Below are 16671 nucleotides of genomic sequence, written 5' to 3' on the forward strand. Positions count from 1 at the left end.
AGAGTGGGAACGTCTCTCTGGGCCAAGAGTGGTTTTAGTGTTTAGAAATCAGAAGGCCTATAGAGCCAGTCCCTACATGAAAAGCAGCCATACTGTCTGGTGTTCAGCTGCAGAAACCGAGAGCTTTTCTAATCTAGAAGACAAGCTGGCTGGGCTAGACACCTCAAGAGCTACAGCTTCCACCTTGGCGTGTTTCTAGGGGGCTTACCAGTGAATCTGATCGCACAGATCCTCCGTGACCTTCTGAACTCCTTCTCAAGCAGATGTTGTGAGCTTCCTTGCCTCCTGACTTATGCTCATACCACTTCCAACATGATGCCCTTTCCTCTCCTCTCCACCTACCCTAAACTCTAAGCATCCTTTCCCCTCGCACTCCCAAATCTTCTAGCTTCCAAAGACCTCCTCCAAAGGAACATCTTGCTCTTGGCTGACACATCCCTTTGGTGACCTGTCACTACCATCTTGTAATGAATCTTAACAATATTTAAATCCTGTAAAACACGTGATTAACTTTACCCAATGCAATTATCTTCAATCTGTCATCAGGTATGCTCCCTGAGAGCAGCAATCTCATGGCACCCAGAAGACTGAGTGCTAAATGTATTTGGTAGCACAGGCCAGCAGTTGAGAGCACAGGCTCTAGGTTAGAACCCTGGCCCTGCTACCTCCTGGCCTTGGGCAGGTCATCATGATCAAAGGAAGAGAACATAAAAACCTAACTTGTTTCACGTGTGACCACTCAGGCAGTTTCAAACGTGAACTTACAAATGCCGATGGCAGGAAAAGGACCCCAAGCTCATAGGAACGGATCATCAGCTGGGTGCCGTTCTTCTCTAATGCTCCCCATGCGGCCTTGGACAGATTTGCGCTGCAGGGACAAGGACACAGGGAGGGCGGACTCAGTGAGGCATTTCAGCTCAGGTCAAACTTTCACAGCTGCAAGAGCATCGGTCAAAACCACAGATAGCTGCAATCACATTCATTCAGTTTTTGGCAGAGTTGTGCATTTTTCAGAAATGGAATACTAAATCCTGCTGTGCTATAATCCCCAGGATTTATCTAATTGTTAATTTGGGGCAGCTTCACCCTTACCTGCGTTTTCCCTGAGGACAGCTATTAAAATAATTATCCTTTTTAGATTTTTTTTTTCTGTCTAAAGTCCTTTCTTTCCATGACTCAGGTATAGCCTGGAGGTCTGATTTTATTATATGCCAAAGTAGCATTTAAGAAAAAATTATGTTAATATGATCTTAGGTAGTATCTTTTTTTTTTTTTTTTAAAGATTTTATTTATTTATTTGAGAGAGAGAGAATGAGAGAGCACATGAGAGGGGGGAGGGTCAGAGGGAGAAGCAGGCTCCCCACTGAGCAGGGAGCCTGATGCGGAACTCGATCCCGGGACTCCAGGATCATGACCTGAGCCGAAGGCGGTCGCTTAACCAACTGAGCCACCCAGGCGCCCTGATCATAGCAGTATCTTAAGCTTCACATTCTTTTGCCTTTGGTTTTGGGCCAGGAAGTGCTAAATTCTACTTTCAATCTAAGGAAAACAGAGGAGGGCAGTAGACTGGCATTTGTATCCAGAAAGAAACGGTGTGTTCAGAACCCTGTTTTACGTGGGCAGAGAGTCACGGGTATGCCTAAAAATCACAGGAAGCCCTGGACCTGACCGAATGGGAGGGACCTAGACGCTATCGGGACGCAGATGTGATCTGGACAGGAAACAGACCTAAGCTCTTGAGGCATCAGCTCTAGAAACATGCTCTCCTGCACCAAACCAGGCCAAGAACCCTCACCTACCAGTTAATTAACATAAAACCACCATAATGGTTTTTTCCCAATGAAGCTCACCCAAATTGCCTATTTTCAGAATAGGGAATATTCTCAGCTATTCAGACCCTTACAGTCCGACTTCAAGGACAATGGAATTATTTCAAAATTCGTTCACTGGGCATCAAGTATTCTTTCGAAGAAAGTGCTGACCTGGCGTTACAGGCATCACAGAATCAAAGAGAGCAGTAACCAAGAAAGGTGAAAAGTATGATCTCTGTTCAGGGTCCTATGAGAACAGACAAGTACTATGGAAATCAGAGCTTAAAAAGTGCTAAAAATAATTAAGCTAACTTAAAGCATACAGACAGACCTGCCTACCTTCTTTAACGGCAGACCATACTGAGAACAACAAACTCTACTTTGTTGCTCAAGGGCCACAATCATGAACACCGCCGTCTGTGATGGATCACAAAGATGGAAAATGCAGGGGAAGTGGGGAAGTTCACAATAAAGTGGTATTATGACTCTAGGAAAATTGTTTTCTTTAGAAGTCCAAGAGGACGCCCCTCACAAATGGACAGATCATCTAAGCAAAAGATCAACAAGGAAATAAAGGCTTTAAATGACACACTGGACAAGATGGACTTCACAGATATACTCAGAACATTCCATCCCAAAGCAACAGAATACACATTCTTCTCTAGGGCCCATGGAACATTCTCCAGAATAGATCACATCCTGTCACAAATCAGTTCTCAACCGGTATCAAAAGATTGGGATCATTCCCTGCATCTACTCAGACCACAATGCTTTGAAACTAGAACTCAGTCACAAGAGGAAAGTTGGAAAGAACTCAAATACATGGAGGCTAAAGAGCATCCTACTAAAGAATGAATGGGTCAACCAGGAAATTAAAGAAGAATTAAAAAAATTCATGGAAACAAATGAAAATGAAAACACAACTGTTCAAAATCTTTGGGATGCAGCAAAGGCAGTCCTAAGAGGAAAGTATATAGCAATACAAGCCTTTCTCAAGAAACAAGAAAGGTCTCAAATACACAACCTAACCCTACACCTAAAGGAGCTGGAGAAAGAATAGCAAATAAAGCCTAAACCCAACAGGAGAAGAGAAATAATAAAGATCAGAGCAGAAATCAATGAAACAGAAACCAAAAGAACAGTAGAACAGATCAATGAAACCAGGAGCTGGTTCTTTGAAAGAATTAACAAGATTGATAAACCCCTGGCCAGACTTATCAAAAAGAAAAGAAAAAGGACCCAAATCAACAAAATCATGAATGAAAGAGGAGAGATCACAACCAACACCAAAGAAATACAAACAATTATAAGAATGTATTATGAGCAACTATATGCCAGCAAATTAGATAATCTGGAAGAAATGGATGCAATCCTAGAGATGTATCAACTACCAAAACTGAACCAGGAAGAAATAGAAAACCTGAACAGACCTATAACCACTAAGGAAATTGAAGCAGTAATCAAGAATCTCCCAACAAACAAAAGCCGAGGGCCAGATGGCTTCCCAGGGGAATTCTACCAAACATTTAAAGAAGAATTAATGCTTATTCTTCTGAAGCTGTTCCAAAAAAACAGAAATGGAAGGAAAACTTCCAAACTCCTTTTATGAGGCCAGCATTACCTTGATCCCAAAACCAGACAAAGACCCTATCAAAAGGGAGAATTACAGACCAATATCCCTGATGAACATGGATGCAAAAATTCTCACCAAAATACTAGTCAATAGGATCCAACAGTACATTAAAAGGATTATTGACCACGACCAAGTGGGATTTGTTCCTAGGCTACCAGGTTGGTTCAACAGCCGCATATCAATCAATGTGATACATTAATGAAAGAAGGAACAAGAACCATATGATCCTCTCAATAGATGCAGAAAAAGCATTTGACAAAGTACAGCATCCTTTCTTGATTAAAACTCTTCACAGTGTAGGGACAGAGGGTATATACCTCAATATCATAAAAGCCATCTATGAAAAACCCACAGGGAATATCATACTCAATGGGGAAAAACTGAGAGCTTTCCCTCTAAGGTCAGGAACAAGGCAGGGATGTCCACTATCACCACTGCTGTTCAACAAAGTACTAGAAGTCCTAGCCTCAGCAATCAGACAACAAAAAGAAATAAAAGGCATCCAAATCGGCAAAGAAAAAGTCAAACTCTGACTTTCTGCAAATGATATGATACTTTATGTGGAAAACCCAAAAGACCCCACCCCAAAACTGCTAGAACTCATACAGGAATTCAGTAAAGTGGCAGGATATAAATTCAATGCACAGAAATCAGTGGCATTCCTATACACCAAGACAGAAGAAAGAGAAATTAAGGAGTCGATCCCATTTACAGTTGCACCCAAAACCATAAGATACCTAGGAATAAATCTAACCAACAAAAGGATCTATACTCAGAAAACTATAGAATACTCATGAAAGAAATTGAGGAAGACACAAAGAAATGGAAAAACGTTCCATACTCATGGATTGGAAGAACAAATATTGTGAAAATGTCTATGCTACCTAGAGCAATCTACACATTTAATGCAATCCCTATCAAAATAGCATCTACTTTTTTCAAAGAAATGGAACAAAAAGTCCTAAAATTTGTATGGAACCAGAAAAGACCCCGAATAGCCAGAGGAATGTCGAAAAAGCAAAGCAAAGCTGGTGGCATCACAATTCCGGACTTCAAGCTCTATTACAAAGCTGTAATCATCAAGAAAGTATGGTACTGGCACAAAAACAGACACATAGATCAACAGAACAGAACAGAGAGCCCAGAAATGGACCCTGAACTCTATGGTCAACTAACCTTCGACAAAGCAGGAAAGAAGGTCCAATGGAAAAAACTCTCTTCAACAAATGGTGTTGGGAAAATTGGGACAGCCACATGCAGAAAAATGAAACTGGACCATTTCCTTACACCACACACAAAAATAGACTCAAAATGGATGAAAGACCTAAATGTGAGACAAGAATCCATCAAAATCCTTGAGGAGAACACAGGCAGCAACTTCCTCCTAAAACATCGCCAAAGGCAAGGGAAGCAAGGGCAAAAATGAACTATTGGGACTTCATCAAGATAAAAAGCTTTTGCACAGCAAAGGAAACAATGCACAAAACCAAAAGACAACTGACAGAATGGGAGAAGATATTTGCAAATGACATATCAGATAAAGGGCTAGTACCCAAAATCTACAAAGAACTTATCAAACTCAACACCCAAAGAACAAAGAATCCAATCAAGAAATGGGCAGAAGACATGAACAGACATTTCTACAAAGAAGACATCTAAATGGCCAACAGACACATGAGAAAGTGCTCAACATCACTTGGCATCAGGGAAATACAAATCCAAACCTCAATGAGATACCACCTCACACCAGAGTGGCCAAAATTAACAAGTCAGGAAACAACAGATGTTGGCTAGGATGCGCAGAAAAGGGAACCCTCCTATACTGTTGGTGGGAATGCAAGCTGGTGCAGCCACTCTGGAAAAACAGTATGGAGGTTCCTCAAAAAGTTGAAAATAGAGCTACCCTACGACCCAGCAATTGCACTACTGGGTATTTACCCCAAAGATACAAATGTAGTGATCCAAAGGGGCACATGCACCCCAATGTTTATAGCAGCAACGTCCACAATAGCGAAACTATGGAAAGAGCCTAGATGTCCATCAACAGATGAATGGATAAAGAAGATGTGGGGTATATATACAATGGAATATTATGCAGACATCAAAAAAAAAAATGAAATCTTGCCATTTGCAACGATGTGGATGGAACTAGAGGGTATCATGCTAAGCGAAATAAGTCAACCAGAGAAAGACAAGTATATGATCTCACTGATAAGAGGAATAGGAGAAACAAGACAGAGGATCATAGGGGGAGGGAGGGAAAAATGAAACAAGACGAAACCGGAGAGGGAGACAAAGCATAAGAAACTCAATCTCAGGAAACAAACTGAGGGTTGCTGGAGTGGAGGGGCATGGGATGGATGGGGTGGCTGGGTGATGGACATTGGGGAGGAAAGGTACTATGGTGAGTGCTGTGAATTGTGTAAGACTGATGAATCACAGACCTGTACCCCTGAAACAATACATTATGTTAATAAAAAAAACAAAAATAAATAATAAAAAAGTCCAAGAGGATAGCTTGCTTGTAGATCTCTCACCCATCCATAAAACACGGTGACCTCCTGGGCAAAGCCACAGGTCTAATGGCACAACCAACCAGTGAGCGTGAGGTGGAAGCAGTCTCTCGTTGAATATTTTCCCCACTTTCTAGGTTACCGCCTGATCGCTCTCTTGACTTGTAACATCTAACCATCATAGGCCAGAGGTACTTTCTGGAAGGCCTGTTTTCATTCTTCACTAACTATTCATTTCAACAACTGGAGGGCTTAATCCAAGGTAAAGATCATTGGAGACAACGAAGATACCTGTTCAGGTAGTTTCCTCCAATCCCTTCTTTGTATTTAGCATCTAATAAAGTCCTAAGCATCTGGAACCTTAAACTATATTCTGAATAATTATACTGAAAGTCACTTGTAAGCTGTCTAGGTGATAAATCAGTATTCCTTGAAAAAGCATCTTTGATGATTTTTTTTATATCTGCACACACTTTGTTCAGATATAAAAAGGTACCTAGGGCAGGCAGGACAAAGGGATATTTTTCCCAAACTCCAGCCCTGCCTGCAGTGTGTGTGGTGTAGACGGGCACCTACAAGTGTCTAGCAGAAACCCAGTGTCTTGTGAGGTACAGTGACACCACAGGGCAGCTCAGGACAAGCTCTTTCACTACCAAAACTTCAAAGGAGTTCTAGCTGTGGCCATTGCTGTTACTCAGGGTCACTTCTACCCTGTTCCCTGTCCTTGTTCTTTGTTTTCTGTTGCCTCCTGCTGGATGGAGCTGCTCTCTCCTCTGCCAGCGCTCGGGTCTATTTTGTTGTTGTTGCTGGGTGTCAAATGATGCTTCATCAAAGTGGGTTGAGGTTTTTATTTTCTGTTCTTTAGGGGTATGGAAGGATTCTGAAAATTGGACAATTCCAGAGGGTGGGATCCTGGATGTCCAAAGTTGTACTATCCCACAGAAACTCTGTCCAAGCTGTTAAGTGAGGTGAATGAAACAGTGGCTTCTTGGGAACAGGTGTGTGGCAGTCACGGTTCAGCCAGAGAGGCAGAACCACTAGAGGAGTGTATATGAAACAGAATACGTATTAATTTACAGGAATTTAACTTATGTGATTGCAGGAGCTTCTAAGGCAGTCTCTAAGGGCCATCTTTGCCCTGAAGCTGGAGTTTGAAGTCTACAGGGTTAGCAGAAGCCAGGAAAGATAGATATACAGCTAGAGCCACAAGCTAGAACCATAGGCAACAAGGTGAAGCCACAGGTAGAGACTAAAACCATGTCTGCTTGTGTTACCTCTGGCATGGGGGTGGTGGTGGGTGGGTGGGTGTACACACACCAAGCGAGGCCAGGGGTTGGAGGAGCTAAAGCAGGAAACTGGAGTGGGTGCAGAAGTTGCCGGTCCCGCTGCTGCCTCTTGCCAACAATGTGAGCTGGCTCAAAAGGACAACGTTTAGGTTATAAAAGGGCTGCTACTTCACATATGCCCTCCAAATCTCCAACAAGAATCTCCTTTGGGGCCCACCCCAACCAGAAACATACAAGAAAGGGAATTCTGGAAAACGTGGTTCAGCCTATGCATACTGACACATTACAAAGCCACCACAGGGTAGAATGTTTTTTCTCGAGCCCCCAGCTAAGTGGACCAATGGTCAGTTGTTGAACTAGGCAATTTACAGGCCCCTTAATAACAAAGAGCTCAACTGGTGGTAGACTACCCTGCCATAGCTTGTAAAGCATGCCTGCTAATTAGAGACCTGAACTCAGTCCAGAATATGGAAATTTTGTCCAAAGTTGAAACCCTTTAAGAGTAAATTTAAACTGATAATGTGTAACAGAGTTCAAGGAAAGCTCAGGAAAGCATAAGAATGCCACCTTTAAGTAAGGTACACGGAGACGGCAGATGTTGAGAAAAGATCCCTGACCCCCAATTGGGAGAGAAGATTTCTGTCCTGGCTGCCCCACTACGAGCAACATGCTAAGGCACTCTTCTTCCCGGGCATGAATGGGTTTTGGTCAATGAGGCCATAATCCCTTTCTGGACACCAGTCTACAATGACTAGAGACATCCACAATCTAACTAGATAGCCGCCCTCCACCTATATATTCCAACCAGAAAGATTAAATCCATGATATTCACTGGGAGCTCACTGCTGAGGAGTGTTTACCTGAATGTTCAGGGTAACGTGTTGGGGAAACAGCCATGCAAGAAAGATGGGAGGAAGGAAGAGGACCTGTGGGCCCATCTGGCTTCATGCATTTTTAAAAGTTTAAAGTTTGATAACATCATCTGCCACCTCCAACCCTGGCCTGAGCACCTATTTGAGCAGCTCATTGAGTTTACTTTTAAGATTTAAAAAATTTTCGTTTATATAAATTTTTACTTGAAGTATAGTTGACATAGTAGTTTTGAGTTTACAACAGTGATTTGACAATTACATCCATTACAAAATGCTCACCACCATTAAGTACTTGTTTCAAGACTGTTAGAAGGTGTACAAAACCAAAAGGATGACTGTTACGGGAACATGTGTCCATGAAAAACATTTCTTTCATCATGAGTACTTAATCTAGGCAGCAGCTGCACAATGAGTGCAGACATGGCTAACAGACTGAGCTTTTAGCCACATCTCTTAGAGGACCGGGGGCGGGGTGTACGGATACTTTCACAGACAGATGCAATAAACAGAACGTTGGCAGTAAATGTGAGAGAAGATGTAGACAGAGCAGCTGTGTGGTGAGGAGGGAAAATTATTAACTCCAGCTAATGTTGCTGTCACCCCATCCTAAAATCCAGCAGGCAGTACGTCTGTCTCTCTCCCTCTACCCCCCAATCTCTTCCCCGCCCCCCCCACCGCCCCATGTAGTTATCTTCCGTTTTGCATTTGCTGCTTTTCTTGTATTGACCTTGGACTTGGTTTCTTTATACATTGAAAAATAGTTTCACAAGTGATATGGAAAGATACTCCCTGTGAAAGATTCACGTTGTATACAGGTATACACAAGGAAATAATCTTTAATTTTGATGGATTTTCCCTCTAAAACAGCTTTCCTATTTAGACTATCACCAACAATGTATAAAGACACTCTTCTTGGATCCTTGAGAAGACTGCATGGATAATATCTATGAAAATTTTGCTCATCTAATAGGCACACTAGATCTCATTTAAATTTGAGTTCTCTGATTACTAGTGGTATTCAGTGTTTTTAACCGTATTTATTGGACATCTAGGTTTAATTTTGTGAGTTAACCATCTTAAAATTACATTACTTGTCTTTTTTACTGATAACCAGTATGCACAGTTTCCTATTGCTGCTCTAACTGCCATAAATTTAGTGGCTTAAAACAGCACGAATTCATTATCTTATACTTCTGGAGATCAGAAGTCTAAAATGGGACTTGCTGGACTAAAATCAAGGTGTTGGCAGGATTGTATTTCTTCTGGAAGCTCTAGGGAAGAATTCGTTTCCTTGCCTTTTCCAGTTTTCAGAGGCCACCTGCATTCCTCGTGTCTCCATTCCTCCACCTTCAAAGGCCAGCAAGGTCAGTGGAGTTCTCTTCCTATCGCCATCACTCTGGATTCCTCCCTCTTCACTTCTAAGTGCCTTTGTGATTACGCTGGGCTCTCTCCGATAATCTCCCACATTATAATTCCATCTGCTACCTTCACGGGCTCTGGAAATTAGGACATCTTTGAGGAGCCATTATTTTATCTCACGGTGCTTTTCATATATTGTAATTATGCAGCAAATGTTCTCCCAGTTTGTTGAAGCTGTTAATGAGAACCTTTATATTTCAGGTCTTTCTTGCTTGCTTTCTTCCCTTTTTGGGGAGAGGAGATAATTTATCCAAGTTGCAATTTTTTCCTTTACCATCTTCTGAGTTTGAGGTCTTGTTTAGAAAGGCCTTCTTTACCCATCTTCAAATGGTGTCTTTTGATGAACTGAATTTCTAAAATATTTTTGAAGTCCAAAAATACATCAATTTTTTTATGATCAAGTGCATTTTTGTGCCATCTACTAAACCTCTGCCTACTTCAATGTCATGAGAATATTCTTCAGTTTTCACATCATAGTTCTAGATTTCTTACCTAGGACTTTCAACCATCTGAGACTAATTTTGTTTATGGCTTGAGACAGACCAAGGTTTGTTTATTCTGCATGGATATCCAACTGCCTTAACCACCATTTACTGAAAACCTGGTGCCTTTGTCAAAAGTGTTTGATTTCATCTATTTCTGGACTCTATTCCATTGATTAGAATATCTATTCTTAAACTATACCATAGTCTTACTCTCATTTTATGCCAAGTCTCAAATCAGGTACTGTAAATACCTTAAGACCATCTTGGCTATTTTAGATATTCTGTATATACACATGTAAATTTTGCTATCAGCTTGCTCTCTAAAGTTGTCTTGCCTATTCTTAATACCTTGCATTTTCAAATTTTAGACTCAGCTTGATTTTTTACAACAAACTCTCCTGGGATTTTGATCAGGATTGTAATGAAATCAAAGAAGCTGGGAGCAACTGATGTCAATATTGAATCTTCTAATCCATGAACATGTTATATATATCTCCATGTATTTCTCTCAGCAGTGTTTTATATATAGTTTTCAGTGTAGATGTCTTACACAACTTCTGTTAAAATTATTTCTAGCTATTTGGTGCTTTTGATATTTTTTTAACTTAGAACTTTATTATTTACAATCATGTCACCTGTAGTACAGATAGTTCTACTTCTTCCTCTATGATCTTCATGCCTTCAATTTCTTCTTATTGCACTAGGTATACTACAAAAAATCTCAAGTCTTCAATCTCTTATTTCATAAGGCTTCTCCCCATACCACTATACTGCAATCACTCAAAAGTCACAGAAATCCTCCACATCTTACTTCATCTCTTAGCAGCATATAACTTTCATAACTCACCCAGATCCGTCCTTTAAAAATGAGGTATTTTCCCTTGATTTCTGTCAAACTTTGGTTTTCTACTTTCAATCTCTCTGGTCACTTTTATCTGATCTCTAAATACTGTAGTGCCAGGAATGTGTCATACCCCATCCCAAGCTATTAACAGACATTGGTTTCAGGCTCTTGAAGAGATTGGCAGAAACAAAAACTAGAGATATAGAGGTCCACACTCAGACGAAAGAAGATTCTTACAGTTAAAGCCTCAATGAAGAGACACTTTTATAACCCAAAATTTCAAATCAATAGGAAAATCATCCCAATCCATCATGAGAAAAAGTCAACAGAAAATAGGATTAGACTTCAGATAACTGATTAGATGGTAATTTAAAATTAAATGTATTTAAAATGATGTGTGAAATAAAAAGTAAAACAAAAATGCAAATGTGACAATGGCAGTTAAAACACAGCACTTACACACACCACACTATCTAATCCCTTTATTATTATTCTGTTAATTCTCATTCTAAACTATTAGATTCTATACCTATAGTATATCTATACTATTATCCTAATTTAATGGATGAGAAAAATCACAGTTAAGTAATTTGCTGGTGGTTTCACAGGTAGTAAGTGGTAAAGCAAGAATTTGAACCCCACAACGTGACTCTGCTCTAAGTTCTAAACTACAAAGCCTCAGACTGAAAAATACAGTCACTGAAATTAGAAACTCAACTGATGAATAAAATAACACAGTGGTTGCAGCTAAAAAAATTAATAAACTATAAGACAGATCTTGAAGAAATTACATAGGAAGCAACTCAGGCAGGGCAATGAAAAATAAAAGGCTGAAGACTGAAAGGGTCTCAAATGTATTTAGTACGAGTTATAAAAGGGAGGTAAAAATGGTTAAGTTGAGGGGCACCTGGATGGCTCAGTAGGTTAAGCATCTGCCTTAGGCTCAGGTCACGATCTCGGGGTCCTGGGATCGAGCCCCAGATCGGGTTCCCTGCTCAGCAGGGAGCTTGCTTCTCCCTCTCCCTCTGCCTGCCACTCCCTGCTGCTTGTGCTCATACTCTCTCTCTCAATAAGTAAAATCTTAAAAACAAAACAAAACAAAAAAAATGGGTAAATTAATATGCTCAGAGATGAAAGCCAGTAATCTTAGAGAACTGTTTAAAAAGTAGATCTTCAGACTGAAGTACAACAAATGCCACTAAGACTAAATAAAAATAAATCCACATCTATTGATCTGTTGTAGTAAAACTATAGAACACCAAAGATAAAGAAAAATCTTAAAAGCAGGCTGAGACAAAAGGTAGATTTCCCATAAAGGAACAGTAATTAGATGGCAATTTCCTAATAGCAACAAATGAATTCAAAGCCAATGAAAAAAATTCTTCAAAGAAATGGAGAAAATAAGGGCCAACTTAGAATTTTAAATCCAGTTAAATTACTCAAAAATGAGGGCAAAAGTAAAGGCAGTTTTACAAAAACAGCTCCAAGAGCTTATTATCAGTGAAGAGGTTTCAAGGAACTAAACAAGGATATAGTTTAGGAAAGAAAACTAGATTCACTTGAAAGGACAGGTATACGAGGAAGAAAAACAAGCAAAGAAATTAGTAAACCTGTGGGTAACTCCACAAGAATGATTCATTTCCAAGGCTTCTTCAATATAATACTGGAGCAATAATCCTGGAGAACATATAAGAAACAGGACAATCAGAATTGGAGTTCCACATTTTTCTAGCTGTTTAGGAAGAGGAAAACCCTGAATGATTTTAGATTCAAGATTAGAAATGGATTACACTTTTTAAATTAATAGAAGAAAAATAAAGCAAACCTGATGAATCTGATAGAAGTGAGAAAAAGGAGGCAAAGAAAGAAAAACATGGAAATAAGAACGCATAAAGTAAAATCATAGAAAATTAAAATATATCAGTATGAACACTGAATGCAAAAGCATTAAAGTTACCTACTAAAGTGGAGATGATCAGATTAGATTTATAAGGTACATGCCTAAAAATGAAGAAACAAACATTAAAAGAGAAGGGACTTTTTAGATCCAACATCAAAAGCACAATCCCCGAAAGAAAAAATTGGTAAGTTGGACTTAACTTTTGCTCTGCAAACAGAACTATTAAGAGGATGAAAATAAAAGCCAGGGACTGGGAGAACATACATGCAAAACACATACCTGATAAAAGACCCATAGCCAAAATAAAGAGCTCTTAAAACTCACGAAGAAAACAGTCACTATTTACAGATGACATGATACTATATATAGAAAACCCTAAAGGCTTCACTAAAAAGATCTCAGAATAAATGAATTTAGTAAAGTTGCACGCTAAAAAAAAAAAAAAAAAAAAAAAATCAATATACAGAATTCTGTTGCGTTTCTAGACACAAATAACTCTGCAGCAAGAGAAATTAAGAAGACAATACCGTTTATAATTACATCAAAAAGAGTAAGATACCGGGCGCCTGGGTGGCTCAGTCGGTTAAGCATCTGCCTTCGGTTCAGGTCATGATCCCAGGGTCCTGGGATCGAGTCCCGCATCGGGCTCCCTGCTCTGCAGGGAGTCTGCTTCTCCCTCCGCCCCTCCTCCTGCTCGTTTTCTCAATCTCTCTCTCTCTCTCTCAAATAAATAAATAAAATCTTAAAAAAAAAAAAAAAAGTAAAATACCTAGGAATAAGTTTAACCAAGAAGACCAAAGACCTTTAACTCTGAAAACTGTAACACACTAATGACAGTAACTGAAGACAATACAAATAAATGGAAAGATATAGGATACTCATGGATTGGAAGAATATTAACATGTCCATACTACCCAAAGCAATCAACGGATTCAACACAATTCCTATCAAGACACCAATGGCATTTTTCAGAGAACTAGAACAAATACTACTAACATTTGTATGGAACTACAAAAGACCTGGAATAGCCAATACAACCTTGAGAACAACAAAGCTGGAGATATCACAATCCTATAATAATCTAAACAGTATGGTACTGGCACAAAAACAGACATAGATAGATGGAACAAAATAAAGAGCCCAGAAGTAAACCCACATTTATATGGCCAATCTATGATAAAGTAGGCAGGAACATACAATGGGGAAAAAGATAATCTTTTCAATAAATAGTGCTGGGAAAACTGTACATGCAAAACGTGAAAGAATGAAACTAGACCACTTTCTTACAGCAAATAAACTCAAAATGGATTTAAGACCTAAACTGAGACCTGAAACCATAAAACTCCGAGAAGAAAACATGAGCAGTAATCTCTTGGACATTCACCTTAATATTCTTCTGGATCTGTCTCCTCAGGCAAGGAAAACAAAAGCAAAAACACTTGAGACCACAACAAATTAAACTTTTGCACAGTGAAAGAAATCAACAAAAAGGCAATATACTGAAAGAAAATATTTGCAAATAACATATCCAATAAGGGGTTAATATCCAAAATATATAAAGAACTCCTACACTCAACACCAAAAAACAAACAAACAAACAAACCCAAAACAAAAAACAAAAACAAACTCCTACAAATAATCTGATTAAAAACGGGAAGATGACCTGGATATTTTTCCAAAGACAATATACAGATGGCCAACAGATTTATGAAAAGATGCTCGGACATTACTAATCATCAGAGAAATGCAAATCAAAACCACAATGAGATATCACCTCACGTCTGTCAGAATGGCTAGTATCCAAAAGAAATAATGTCTTAGCAAGGATGTGGAGAAAAGGAAACCCTTGTGCACTGTTGGTGGGAATGTAAACTGGTGCGGCCACTGTAGAAGACAGTAGGGAGGTTCCTAAAAAAATTAGAAATAGAAATACCGTATGATCCATTAATTCCACTTCTGGTTATTTACCCAATAAAAACACTAATTGAAAAAATAAGTGCACCACTATGTTTACTGCAACATTGTTTATAATAGCCAAGATATGGAAGCAACCTAAGTGTCCATCACTAGATGAATGAGGAAAATATGGTATATATACACATGTTATATTACTCAGGCATAGAAATAAGATCTTGCCATTTACATGGATTGACCTAGAGGAATTATGCTAAGCAAAATAAGTCAGACGGAAAGACAAATACTATAGGATTTATTTCACTTATATGTGTAATCTAAGAAACAAACACAAATGAACAAACAGAAATAGACTAACAGAACTGGTGGGTGCCAGAGGAGAGGGTTATAGGGGGATGGGTAAAATAGGTGAGGAAATTAAGAGGAACAAACTTCCAGTTATAAAATAGCTAAGTCACGGGGATGAAAAGTACAGCATAAGGAATATCATCAATATTTAATAACTGTATGGTGACATTTGGTAACTATACTTACGGTGAGCATCTTGCAATGTATATAACTGCCCAATCACTAAGTTTGTACACCTGAAAATACTGTATTTCAACTATGCTTCAATAAATAAAATTCAACGCAAATTCTGGGTGTGGTGAAATAAAAACTAAAAACAACTTGATTAAAAAATTGGCAAAGGGTCTGAACAGACACCTCACCAAAAGATATACAGATGGCAAATAAGCTTAAGATGCTCCACGTTATTTGTTATTAGAAAATTGCAACTTAAAACGAGATACCACTACACACCTGTTAGAATGGCCAAAAATGGAAAAACAAACAAACAAAGAAACAAACCAAAACACCAAATACTGGCATCAAGAACTATCATTCTTTGCTGGTGAGTATGCAAAATGATAGAGCCATTCTGGAAAACAGTTTGGCAGTTTCTTTTGCAACTAAATATATTCACACTATGCAACCCAGAAATCATGCTCCTTAATTATTACCTAAATGATATGAAAGCTTATTTCCACACAAAACCTGTACATGGGTGTTTATAGTAGCTTTATTCTTCACTGCCAAAACTTGGAAGCCACCAAGATGTCCTTAAGTTGGTGAACAGACAGTAGGCTGTGATGCGTACTCAGACAATGGACTATTATATAGCATTAAAAAGAAATTAGCTATCAAAGCCACGAAGGAACCTTAAATGCACGTAGCTAAGTGAAAGGAAGCAATCTGAAAAGACTACATACACTATGATTCCAACTACACAACATTCTGGAAAAGGCAAAACTAGACAGACAGTAAAATGATCAGCAGCTGCCAGGGCATGGGTGCAGGGATGGTAGTAAGGAGGGATGAACAGGTGAAGTACAGAGGATTTTTGGACAGTGAACTACTCTTTATGACAATGTAATGGTGGATACATGTCCTTATACTTCTGTTAAACTCCATAGAATGTACATGAACCCTAATGTAAACTACAGACTTAAGTAGTGGCTCGTCAAGTTTAACAAAGGTCTCACAGTAATGCAACATGTTAACAATAAAGGAAAGGGAGATGAAGGGTACTTTCTGCTCCATTTTTTGTTAAACTGCTTAAAAAAGATGGTCTATTAATTTTGAAAAGTAATGAACTATTTATACGCATGAAGAGACATGGGACTAAATTATTTGTACTTTTAATTTAATCCTAGTAAAAATACCATTACTTTATTTCCCCAGAGCAAGACAAGATTATTGAGTTTACATGTAAGGATCAGAGAAAGATAATTACCATATGATCTCACTGATATATATGTGTAATTTAAGAAACAAGGCAGAGGATCATAGGGGAAGAGAGGAAAAAAATGAAACAAAACCAGAGAGAGAGACAAACCATAAGAGACTCTTAATCTCAAGAAACAATCTGAGGGCTGCTGGAGGGGAGGGTGGGGGAGGGATGAGGTGGCTGGGTGATGGACACTGGGGAGGGTATGTGTTGTGGTGAGCGCTGT

General features: G+C 39.1%; 1 protein-coding gene across 1 annotated transcript in view; it reads right to left on the bottom strand.

The window, feature by feature from the left end:
• TDP1 (tyrosyl-DNA phosphodiesterase 1) overlaps positions 1-16671 on the bottom strand; it is an 86222-nt gene that overhangs the window by 20926 nt on the left and 48625 nt on the right. Inside the window, exon 14 of the mRNA XM_044918093.1 lies at positions 766-868. Within this exon, the coding sequence (XP_044774028.1) occupies positions 766-868 (103 nt within the window). The remainder of the gene's footprint in view (positions 1-765; positions 869-16671) is intronic.

The sequence above is a fragment of the Neomonachus schauinslandi genome, chromosome 9, assembly GCF_002201575.2.
Source record: "Neomonachus schauinslandi chromosome 9, ASM220157v2, whole genome shotgun sequence".
NCBI lineage: Eukaryota > Metazoa > Chordata > Mammalia > Carnivora > Phocidae > Neomonachus > Neomonachus schauinslandi.